Raw genomic sequence first — 13257 nt, forward strand, 5'->3', positions numbered from 1 at the left:
CCTTGCACTATTTGCCTTGTTACCTCTGTGACAGTTTGACTATTATTTCCAGCCCTTGATGTAGTCCTGCCTTCCAAAATACTGTCTCTCTCCCCCACATAACTCACTTTAAAGCCCTCTTGAGCAAAGTTTTGAGACTATTGACAACAACCAATAATAATAATAATAATAATAATAATAATAATAATAATAATAATATTCTGGCAACAGAGATGAATCCAAATCATTCTTGGTAGCACTATTTGCAGAGCCACCTCCACTATTTTCCTCTCCTTTCCTGGACCATGTCCTTCAATTAAGAGAAGAGATGAGATGACAACCTGTGTATCCACCTCTTTTAGCTTCCTACCAAAAGCCTCATAATCTCTTCTGATATTCTGAAGGCTGTGTCTTGCAGTGTTATTGGTTCCCACATGGACCAAAAGGAAGGGGTAATGGTCAGTATGCTTGACAAGTGTTGTCAGCTACTCTGTCACATCATGGATTTTTGTCCCAGGGAGACAACACGCCTCCCAAGACATTTTGTCAGTCCCATATACCACTGCTTTTGTATCTCTCAGCAAGGAGAGCCCCTGCACTAACACGTGCCTCCTATGAGGCTTAGCAGCAACTGTTCCCTGCAGTGGTACGTCTAGAGTCCCCTGCGGCCCTTGAGGATTTCTTTCTGCTACTGTTCCTTGTCATCCCTGACAAGTGACAGAGCTTCAAGTTGATTCTGTAGCTGCAAGCTCCCTGAACAATCCCTGTTTTCCCTACTTTTGTGTGTGGCATTCCTCCATCTGTCTACTTCCTGTGTATGTGAAGGGACCTCCTTCCTAGTAATTTCCTCTGTGTGTTCCCCATCCAAGATTGTCTGTTCCATTCTGTACAGGAAAACCTCTTTGCTCCCTAATATCCTGAAGTGTAGATACCCGTGCCTTCAATTGCTGGATTTTCTCTTCCAACAAGGCTACCAAATTGCATTTGGTGCAGGTGAAGTTCCCCACACCCATAGGCAAGAAGACAAACATCCCACAACTGTTGCCGGTGACTGCAGCAGTTCCTTCAGTGTCCATATTGTGAAGTCTTAAGTAGGCATTGAAACAGGAATGTGGACTTTCCCCTCAGAAAGTTTCCCATTAAACACCCACATAAAGGACCCTTCAAGCACAGTTCCCAGCTCTCCTTCTGCTCTGTGTCTTATTTGACTGTTAAAAGCATCAAACACACTTTCTTATGTTTCTTTTTTTAAAAAACTCACTCAGTCAAAATGGCCACCCAGAAACAGCTTTCCTTCTCCCTGTGCACAGGCTGGCCTGGAAAGCCTCTGGCAGAAGTTATAAAAATCTAGGCTGTTTGCTCCACCTCCCAGTGACTCACAGAAGTGACTCCCAGAAGGCCCACCCCATAGCAGCAAACACACTCTCTTAAGTTTATTAAAAAAAAAAAACCTCACCCAATCAAAATGACCACCTAGAATTTTTTCCCTTCTTCTCCCTGTGTGGGGACTGGTCTAGAAAGCCTCTGGCAGCACTTATAAATATCTAGGCTGCTAGCCTAGCTGACCCCCTCCCCCCGGGTGTCTGACTGAAGTCATGTTTCCTTGAGTGGGTGACATGTTACATTCAAGAGATGGGTCTACACTTTACTTGATTACATAAAAACTGAGATTTAAATATCTCTTTTTCAGTCTTGTGGTGGTTCTCTGAATCTTACCAGCATTTTCTTGTTATCTTTGCATCAATCATCACAGGTTATGAGATTTAGTGTTTTATTCCCACATTCTTACTCACATAGTTTTAATGGTTTTCTTCTTAGCTGTGTGTTTACTTGCAACTTCATGCAACATTTCCCCAATGACTAAAACATTTTCCTGCATATTTTGTTTTGCCAGTTATATGCCTTTTAACAGTATTCCTTTTAAAATATGGAAAAAAAATTAAAAAAATATGGAAAAATATGTGAATGCTCAAGATGAGCAGTTGATTGTAACAAGTTTTAGGAGGTACATAAGTGGTACTTTCATTTATATTGTCAAGTGTGACAATTTCTTCATATCCTTACATAAAGTTAACACATGCTCATAAATTCAATAATTATAGAGTTTTCATTCAAGTGTCAGATTTCCTTTTTACTCTTGCAGAAAATAGCAGCATTTTTTAATTTGCATATTTGTAATTAATAGTGATTTGGTTATTGAATGCAAGATGCAATTCTGTGATGGTTCTGTGGTGGAACATACATAGTTCAGTCATGTGCATTAAAATTCCACAGAACTTTTAGACTGTGCTACTGCCAATAAAAAAGAACATTATTTGTCCTGGTTCAGAATGAGAGGCGCTACCAGCCTTCATGTGAGTGGAGAGCAGCACGGTCCCTTTCCTCAGTCATAAAAAATGATGTTATATAAGAACAATATCCCATGCTATTGCTTGCTCAGATGGAGTCTCCAGTTACATGATCTTGGTCGTTGAGGACTCTTATGAACAAGGGCAAGTGTAAAGTACCAGTGATGGCCCCAGTTTGTCAAAAGCCTCCTGCTGATCAGACTTCTCGTTTCTATTAAAGAGAGAGATAAATATCTTCCAGTTTATACTTTGGCTTTCAGAGTTCAAGTCTTTTGTTCTTTTGTTGTTCCTCCAGCTCAGTTCATTTGCCTGTTAGTATTCATGTCTCTACCATTTTAATTTAATATAATATTTTATTGGGTTTTATTTAGTTTATATCCTACCTTTCTCCAGGGTGCTGTCCAGGAAATCACTCTTGCCTTCATCCTCAGCTTTGTTCTGGAACATAGAATAAACTTGTTTGGAAATACTAATTTTAAAAAAGAGAACTAGAACTTTAAAGGAGTGAATAATATTTATTTGCAGCTTTGGCCCATGGCTAAAAACTACTGTATTGTAGGACTTATTAGTAAACATAATTGTAGCATTAGAAATCTTACTGGGTGATGCATATGCAGCCGTAGGTTTAGGAAATTTTCCTTTGTACATAACTTGTTGAAAACATTCAACAAATGCAATAATGTGAATATGTTTAGTGATAAAGATGATAGTATATTTCCTTCAATATTTTGTCTTACTTTCTGACTCTCTTCTTCTAGAACAAAGATGCTGAATTGAGTTAAAATTCTGAAAGCTCATTGATGCGCAAAAGTGTAATTAAGCACTGGAGGACATTTTTTAAATTTTATGTGTTTGGTTGGATGATAGGAACTGTCAAGCAAATCATTTTAACAGGTTTAGCTCTGTTATTACAGAAAAAGCACTGAGACAGCATGTTTTCTTACCAGGGACTAGCTATGAATTATAATAAAATTCTGTCATCTTCCCTTATTATCTGTTTTCCTTTTCTATGGGGAATAAGACAGTATTTTAAGCCTCTGCTCATCTAATTAAATTGCATTTCTACTGTATTCTCTCATTTCTATTTTGTATTGAAATATATTATGTGAAATGATCTATTATTCTTATTCTTATTCTGGCACTGTTTTTTGCAATACTGGATTTTATTCTGTAATTGATCATTTTTAGTCTTTCATCCAGTCTAGATTGAAAAGGATAAAGGATTGAATATTCTGCTGCTGAAATGACAGTGCCTTAATCTTCTTCATTTTTTGCTATTTGAATAGAAACCAAGAAGCAGACTTACTGGGAAATCTATCAGTCCATTTAATTACTGAACCTCAGACTGGGCCATATTGATTGATTAGAGAAAAAGATATGGAGATACAGGAAATGAATAGCAATTACCAATCAATTCTGTTACTTTAAATAGGAAGGACGTGTCATCAAAGGGGCCTATGACTGATTCACAAAATGATCCTATTTTGCTTCTTAGTTGTGGACCTCTCTAAGTAATCACAGTGTATCTGCTCGGAACCCTAGGACTTAGGTTTAATTTTAGAAAATTGCCATTTTGAGAAGGAACAGGTCAGCCCTGTATTGACACAAGGTTTTGTACATGCATCCGAATTCTGGAGAGTTTTGGATGGAGGCAAATGCTAGTGTGCAGCAAAAAGCTACCTATTTTATAATAAGTATAGCATTAACTTGCTACTGGAATTAAAGATTGGCAGTACAATAAGGGCTGTGTGAGAGAAGCACATATATTTTTAAGCATGGAGTGAACAGGATTTAATGCTAATACTTTGGTGTTTTTTTTTTTTTGTTTTGTTTTCATTTTTTTAAAAAATAAGCATACATACACAAGCAGCCAGGAACTATTATGATGGTGATACACTAGAACAAAAAATGAATGTGCCTTATTTGTCTAATGTACCCTAAAAAGGGGAATTTTCAAACAAAATTGTGAGCTTTGCCTCCCTTCCCTTGAATATAGCTTGAATAAGTGAGAATATAGCACAGACATGTCAACATTTGAAATAAGGTTGCTTTGAAGGAGGTAAAAATGCCCCCATAATCCATTGAATCAGTGCTGTATGCTAAAAGCAATGTTAAAAAATCCATCCAAATGAATGGAACAAGATAGCTATAATTAAACTAAGTCCTATTCATTTCAGTGGATCTAGGATTAATATATATAGACCTCAAATTCCTAGTAATTAGAAATATTTGTGCAAGAATGTGATTCATACGTTTGTGTTTATTTATTTAAAAAGTGAGGCTTGGAAATGGACACAGGGCACAGAACACAGACCAGATTTTTAGGCTTAGAAAAACGCTCTTGTTTCTTTTACTTTGAGTGAAAACATTCCCATATTGCATCGCTGTGCATTTTATGTTGCAATGTATACAAAAATCATGGGACAAATTTCTTTACATTGATTTAATGCTAACAATTTCAGTTCTGTGAAAAAAGTACTTGTTGCTTCTGTGACATAACCGGGGGGGGGGGTAAACAAATTCCCATATTAAAAGTAGGACACATCCTCAGGGCAAACAAGGGATATCTAGACTGACAGCATTGAGTATTCCTTTCTTCAGAGAACCATGGCAAACATAATTCCATTTTCTTGAATATTTGGGAACTGATGTGGAAAATTGCTTCTTAACCAAGAACTTGAATGGAGGCTTCTGTGTTGCTGCTATTGTTGCCAGAATAATGTAGCTATGACAACATGTCCCTTGCCTGCAGGACAAAAATAGACCACATTATTATTTTATTTATTTATTATTTAGATTCTAGCCTTTCCATTCCAAAAACACATACAATGTGCTCAGAAATAACTGATAGCTGCAGAAATGGTAAAGAAAGAGTTGTAGTTCAGTGTTAGGCAATCTGTTTTCATGTGCAAAAAATGCCTGAGTCCAGGCTTTGGCACCTTTAGATAGGTCTGGGAAATAATGTTTGCTGGCATACCAGACAGATGCTGCATACACTCCAACTTTCACAGATGAAAACTAGGACATGTGTGGCCAACCAATGTATGGTCCGAAGAGGAGGAACTCACAAGCTGTGAAGGGCAAATTTCTGTCCCTTCTCTCATCAGCCTTCTTACTGAATTAATTGATTGCAAACTTAATTTTGTACTTTGAACTCATTTTCAGTAATTTAAGTAAGCTGGGAACAAAGAAGGATAGTGGGAAGAGGTGACAGAAACTGGGGCATTTTAAAGTGCTGAAAATGTGTGCCAACAGAGGATGAATCAGGTCTGTCTTTGGCAAATCAGGATAGTTGAAGGGCATGCTACTGCTGGACAGCCTTGTCTAACGTGTACTTGGCATCCACAGTCCCCATCATCACCACAAAGCATGGCTGTTGGGATGGTTTGGCATAACAGGATGACACCGTAAATAAAGTGATGGAAATGAGGATTCAGGGCATCTGAAAGTCCTCAAATTGATGATCTGAATGAATTGACGGCCAGTATAAGTCCATTTCCTTTATTTCTGTCCAAAATGCCAGAGAAAGGAGAAGAATTAAGAAATATAACAACACTTTTTGCTGGAGTTAAATCAAACCACCAAAAGTCATTTAAAAAACTGTTTCTGAAAGATATTTTTTCTTCAGCTTGACCCTCTGTGGGTCAGAAAAGGTGTAGATCATTTCCCAACGTGACATTAGAAGCCCCCTTGAACTTCTCTTTCATGTGTGTAAAGTACATGCAAATGTTGATAATAGATACTACACAGAGGAAAACTTGTTTCAATAGTGCTATTAGCCAAAGGTATCTTTAGCCAATGATAGTTTAGCCAATGATATGACACCATGCTCTGCGTGTGAGTGTGTGTGTGTGTGTGTGTGTGTGTGAGTGAGTGAGTGCGAGAGAGAGGTGTAATTTGATATTATGTGCATAAACAATGTAAAAGAGAACAGGGTATGTTGAAATGGACATCAGAATAAATGGACTTCAAATGCTATACTAGGTCAAGCGGTTTCAAATTTTCCTCAGGCATGAACTTCTTGACTGACCTTGGACTAATCACATGTAGGTCTAACCTAACTCTTGAGGCTTTAAGATGAGGAAAACACCACCCTGAACTGTGTTGGGGCAAAGAGGTAAATAAATAGTTAAAATACACACGGTAAAAGCTAGGTCCTTCTGCCCAATTTCTTTATAATGTTTCTTCAAGTTATTTGATTTTTTGAATTTTATTTTACACATACACAGATGGCAGATAGTTCAGTAGTTCAATAGTTGTATAGCTGATGAGAAAGGAAATGTGCAATGTCACTACTGCCTGAGGGAGACAACAGCTTCCATTTAATGCTCTCTTCCTGAAGCATGATGTCTCACTAGGAAATGTGGCCCACTGGACTGATTGGCATTGCAGATTCCTATGGCCCTAAATTATCTGCATGGTCTATTTTTATGATTCTTATCTCAGAGGAATGCATGGAAGAAACAGCAATATTGGGAAAGACATTGGAAATGCTGTTTTAAATATTGCCAGTAGCAAATGTATGCTGATTTTTGATCTTTCTTCCTTTCCTTTTGCACAGGTTTATTCATGATGCTGGAGCTAACAGGAAGGAATCATTGTGCCAGTGCAACAGAGTAGATGCTTAGCATCCTGCCACTTCTCCTTGGGTAGTGACGTCAGCATTAAGACAGAAGCAGAACCAAGGGATGGGCTTTAGGCAGAAAGACTTCCTCGCTGGTTGCATCTTTGGAATTGGTGGATGGTCAGTCTTTTGAGATACATACAACATTCTTTCTTCCTACTACACTAAAGTTACCTGTTGCCCCGTATTCAATTTTCCTTGAATTCTCCGTTCCCCTTCTCCCAACCCATACACTATACACATATATTTTTTGGTCATTTCCTGACTCATTTGATTTTTCGGTCTGGCCGTGGATGATAGAAGCCTGCTAATGTTGATGTAAACCATGTCAAGGCCAATGGGACTCTTATGGCTGCCTTTGATCTTTACTCCTGTTTGTGTCATGTTGAATTCTAATTTCCTCTTCTGGATCACTGCTCTGGCAATACGGTTTACACTTATTGATGGACAAGCACAATATCCTGTTGTAACCACGAATTATGGCAAAATCCGTGGTGTAAGAACACCCTTGCCCAATGAAATCCTTGGTCCTGTGGAACAATACTTGGGAGTTCCTTATGCCTCTCCTCCAACTGGGGAGAGACGTTTCCAGCCTCCAGAGCCTCCATCCTCTTGGACCGGTATACGGAATGCCACACAGTTTGCTGCTGTCTGCCCCCAGTACCTGGATGAGAGATCGCTGCTTAATGACATGCTGCCTGTTTGGTTTACTGCTAACTTGGATACTGTGATGACGTATGTGCAAGATCAAAATGAAGATTGCCTATATCTGAACATCTATGTGCCCACTGAAGATGGTAAGTATATTAATTCAGTTGTAAGCTGGCCAGCTATGTTTACTGCTACAAATTAGTGAGGTTCTATTGTATAAAATCCTACATTTACCTGTCCTCATACTGAGAGCTGGTTCATTTCTCCCTGCCCCTTGTCAGGTCAAAATGTGATAAAATAATTTAATACTTGTATTTTATATGATTGTAGAACAATTACATGATATATACCTTTGATATCAAACACATTTCTATTTTCAGATGGTAGCCATATCCATATAAATACCACCGCCACAGTTGTTCATAGTGGAAAAGTCAACAAATTATGAATTTATTTTTCAAAAAGGTCTCCAAGCCTCATAAAAAATAAAGAATCTTATTGTGAAATATTAAGATGCCTCCAAATTAAATGAATGCTATAGTCTCTCCCAATAGATATGGAAAAATATCTATAGTTAATTTTATTTAGTATATGAGGGCTTCTTAGACTGGGATAATTAATTTTGCTAGAGCTCGCAGTACTTTAAATTATTGCTTTTTAATTGTTTATTATATATTTGTAGTATAAGACCTCATGTTTTTTGGAACAGAACCATTTCCTTAACACTGTCCATATATCACTGTTTCTTCTGGCTATCAAAAATGAGATGATCAATAGCTATGGCAAAGTAACCAAGAAGCACCATCAGTTGTTTCCAGAAGCAATGTCCTTCTTTAATATTTGCCATATTATATTCATTCTATTGCAAAATATTTGTTTTTGTGACATTTTTATTTTATTTGAATGTTTATAATAATAAAATAATTTCCTCCCCACATCCAATATAGTACATTTGCCTCATACTTGACAGTGTTCTTCCCTACCTATAATATTAATTCCATACATGACGAAAATGGTTCAGAAGATCAATAACACATTGTTTCTACTTCATAGAACAATGTCAAAGGTAAATAATGGTAAACCACCCAAAGCAGATTATTTCATTTAGCCCTGATTAATAAAATACCCATTTTGTCTAAAGATGTATGGTTACCTAAATGTAGTATTTGATGGCCCAGACTAATTCTCTTGCTTTGTTGCATAATTGAGAAATTATTCATCCAGCAAGAATACTAAAGATAAAGACTTGACAGGATCCCAAGATTCTGTCAAATCTTTACCATCAGTATTGTTGGTTGAGTAATTTGGAATGGAAATTTAACTGGACATTGGATCAACATAATCACCACCAACAATAATAACAAAATAAAACATGCAGCACAAATCATGACCACTCCTCCTTGCTGGGAACCAAGGAACGTTGATGCTGCCATGCTGCCTCCTGCTGCTTCTCTTGACACACTACAGTTGAGTTGAGCTGTTTGCTAGGCTGAAGTCCTTTGTCTTGCCACTATCAGTGGCCTGCTGTTCCCTAGCTTCCCTTGCTCACTTCTATTGTTCTGAGGGGTGGAATCTTTGTGCTAGGGCCTTTGAGAGCTGCAAAGTGACATACAGGAGACCCTTGGTTAAAAGTGCATGGCCTGGCCATGTTGCAGTAAGAGCAGTGAAAAAACAGCATTCCAGGACAGGTACATATTCAGTGAAATATTCCATGCCTAAAGGGAGGAGGAGGACTCATGTCAATTTTGTGAGGAGAGGCAGAATTTCTCAGTAGATATCTCCATGTCCAGTCCCCTTTCCTTTCTTTCACTCTTTTCTTAAAATAAAAAATACAATGTGTAACAACTCAAATAAATATGGCCTGCATTATGCTCCATAGTTTGCATTATCAGGAAAATATTTATGGCACATACCTGTGGTATTGTACATACACAGCTGGATCCAGTGAGGTGGGGGGAACCTGGTGGTGGACAACTTACGTTTATAAATATATTTTTATCTGCAACTTGCATTATGAGAGTCAACATAGTGTAGCGGTTTGAGTGGTAGACTGTGACTCAGGAAACCAGGGTCAGATCCCTGCTGAGTCATGGAAATCTTTTAGGTGACCTTGGGTGAGTCACACTCTGTCAGCCTCAGGTGAAGGCAAAGACAAACTCCCTCTGAATAAATATTGGCAAGAAATATAGGCTTGCCTTAGGGTTACCATAATTCAGAAATAACTTAAAGGCACACAACAACAACAACAACAACTTGCATTACATCCTGACAAGATGTCCAGTGATGAGAGAAACTTAGAGTTGAAATCCATAAACATATGGAGGGGCTAGAGGTATTGATTGGAAGTACCGTATATACTCAACTATAAGTTGACCTCATGTAGAAGTTGAGGTCAGGTTTTGGAGGCAAAATTATGGATTTTGATATGACCCTTGGATATGTGGAGGGTAAAACTTAGAGGCATGTAACAAAGGATCTAAATGAGGAAGCAAAGGAAATCAGTGCCAAAGAACCTGTCAGGCATAACTGTTTTAATTCATACTAAAGGCTGGATGGAAGAGAGAGTAGAGGGAGGTCAGTGCTTCTAGGACAGATTGCACTCTTGCCTTATACCAGGGCATCATTCCCTTTTTAATAAGAGTTAAAGTATAATATTTACATTTGACCCACGGATAAGTTGACCTGGGATTTTTGGGTCAATTTTTTGACTAAAATCTCTAGACTTATACATGAGTATATACAGTAGTCCTTCTGGAGTAATTCTCATTTGTTCTGTTTTCTGTCCTATACCGTTTACTTATGAATCTCGAATGCATTTGGTCTTGGAGAAGCATAAATCTTTGGTGTCATTTTGCAGCACGACACAGGCAAATGCATTATCATAACTATGTTGAAAATAGGTTATACGTATGTAGTTAACAAGTAAAAGCCAAAAGAAGGAAAGTTTTTTTAAAAAAGGTTGGGTTGAAAGTCATTACCCAGCCATTAATTTACTTGCAGTGGATTGATGACAGATTTGTTCACTTAATTCTCAGTAACTTGAGATGTCTAAGCTAAGCTCTTTTGTAATGCAATTAGCATGGTCTGCTTCACTTTTGTTCCAAAGAGCTAAAGACTAATTCAAGAGATTAATTCAAGTAACAAGGGCTTGGACACTAAAAACATGTACAACGCCAGCTGTTTCTTTTTTAAAATATTTCTTTCTTGAACACCTGTGCCTAACAAAAATTATCCAAACCTTGTTTAATGCACTTTTAATTATAGATGACCTAACAGAAATAATTGCCTCTCCAGCCTTATATTTCTCATGAGTGAACTCTGGAATTTTGGAAAGGTCACACTTAACCCAGGCAACCAACAGAAGGCTCCATAAGATGATGGAGGCCTTCCAAGCCATTGATCTCAACATTCCTGTAGGAACTGCATTCTGGACATTAGGGGCCTTGGTTGTTTGGAGCATCTTGGGCAGGCAAAAGCGTATTAAGAGAGGGGGCTGATGGATGATTGCATCTTATCTACTGCTTTTACTATGTAATAATGAAGAACATTTACTTTGTTCAGGTAGCAGTTTTACAAACAGGACATTCATATAATGAATGAAAGTGAAAGATCCTTGGAAAGGTGGAGGGAAGCAGACAAAGAAGAAGGCTGCATGATGGATGGACTCTATTAGAGAAGTCACAGGTTATAATTGCAGGAACTAAGCAGAGTAGTGGAGGTTAGAGAGTCTTGACGAGGGCATTTAACAATAACAATAAAAGGTTGGGATGGGTTTTTTTGAGGGGGTTCATGTGGCATGTAAAAACATATCTGTACATAACCTTTTCAGCTGTGATGTACACACTGATGTCTTGAGACATGCTTAAATTTGGTTAGACTTTGTAGGTTCTACATAGCATGATTTAGTTTGTGATGTCCTTGTTAGTTTCTCCTCCTTAAACTACAGTACATCTGATGTTTTAAGTACTGTCTGGCAAAATGTGTACATTCATGCATTTAGAAGCTGCAACTGCAACATTCAGTGTGAGTAGCCTCTTGAGGAAGAGAATACCATGTTGAGACAATACCATCAGATGAAAGAGTTAAGATGACTCGCTTATTAGCTCAGCAGGGACCATAATACTGTAGTTCTTGTTCAAGACCTTGGCTTGGGTAGCTAGTCATACAAAATGAGAAAGGAGAGAACTACCCAAGAAAGAAAGAAAAGGAGTGATCCTCTATCTAGTTTACCACCCCAGTAGATCAGAACCAGGAAATTATAAGCAGCACATCTAATTTTGGACAGCATATAGAAGGTCTATGAGGATTGCCTCTCTATTAAATGATATCACACATTTCTCCTCATCCTCCATTTATTTGTCGTAATGGAAAGATACTGCTATTTGATATTTCACTATTAAATGAAAAAAGCAAGGGAAGCCTATCATGGTGTTGTTGGATGCTAGTCTTTTGAATCAGGACACTGGAACAAAGATGACACTACTCTGAAGAAGACAATTATAATATTTTGTTCCCAAGATTTGCATTTGTAAAGAACTTGCACCTTTTGATGTTTGCCATCTTGAATCATTTAGAAATTTGCATCTTTTCATCTGGGAATAAGCAGTTAAGCACACTCAGATAGGTGCTAACATTTATGGAGCTGAAGATCAGTCATCCTGCATGGAAGGACATTAGCATCTTTTCATTTTTACTTTGGATTTTGCTGCCAGAATTATTGACCATAAGAGGCTTTTCTTTTTCTCTATGGTGTACAGTTCTTCTTTCCCCCCATTACAGCCCTCTTGCTTTTGGAGACTTGTGTGAGCTTCTGTTTATAGAATGATGCCCTCTATATATCACAGCTCAGTAGCCTCCCCCACCCACACAGTGCAATTGTAATCTGCTTTATCATTTTCATCTCATCTGACTCTGGATTTACTGTTTCTGTATGCTTTCCTCTAGAACAAAATGCTTAGTCACTTGTGCCTTGGCCTAGGACCTGAAAGGAATTACTTAACAATGGCTTCAGGTTTGTTTAATAGTTTGTAGTGTGACAATACTAGCAAAGCTCAGAATAATTAATTCACCCAGGAGGATTTGGAAGTGTATTCAAATTGATGGGGTGGGGAAAAGGAAATTGTGGTCTTGGAGCTGGAGTACAACAGCCATCTAGTGGTTGATTTATTTTGGTTTTTATCTTGTGCATTCTTCTTCTCCCCTCTTCCCCATTTTATCCTTATAAACAGCTTGTCAGGTGAGTTGGGCTGAAAAGGACCAGGACTTGATGTAAACAAACCCTATGTTTTTCTTGTAAAGGCATGAGCCTTTATAAGGTTTAGGTTTATATGACCCCAACTCCTTTCTTTTGTACACTTCTGAACAGGAGATTGGAAATGAGATTTTGGTCTCATATTAAACAGATCATGGTTCCAATTCATATTCCAGAACTTTGGGAACAGCAGCTAGTTTCAATTCCTAGTGAATGAAGAAGCTGGATTTTTTATTCTGATTCTTCTTTTGTTTCTTCTTATCAAACCATAATTTAAACTGGCATTGTTTCCAAAGGACAGGTACTACAAATTCAACCAACAGTCACATGCTCATTAAGTTTCCCTTGTTGTTATTACTGCTGTTGCTGTTGTATGTCTTCATCATAATCATTACTGTCATCAT

General features: G+C 37.9%; 1 protein-coding gene across 6 annotated transcripts in view; it reads left to right on the top strand.

Annotated features, from left to right (window-relative positions):
• NLGN4X (neuroligin 4 X-linked) overlaps positions 1 to 13257 on the top strand; it is a 228047-nt gene that overhangs the window by 54439 nt on the left and 160351 nt on the right. For all 6 annotated transcript variants that reach the window (XM_042460328.1, XM_042460334.1, XM_042460330.1 and 3 more), the window contains exon 2: positions 6889 to 7748. In XM_042460328.1, the coding sequence (XP_042316262.1) occupies positions 7277 to 7748 (472 nt within the window). In that variant the 5' untranslated portion in view covers positions 6889 to 7276. The remainder of the gene's footprint in view (positions 1 to 6888; positions 7749 to 13257) is intronic.

Source organism: Sceloporus undulatus, chromosome 3 (assembly GCF_019175285.1).
Source record: "Sceloporus undulatus isolate JIND9_A2432 ecotype Alabama chromosome 3, SceUnd_v1.1, whole genome shotgun sequence".
Lineage (NCBI taxonomy): Eukaryota > Metazoa > Chordata > Lepidosauria > Squamata > Phrynosomatidae > Sceloporus > Sceloporus undulatus.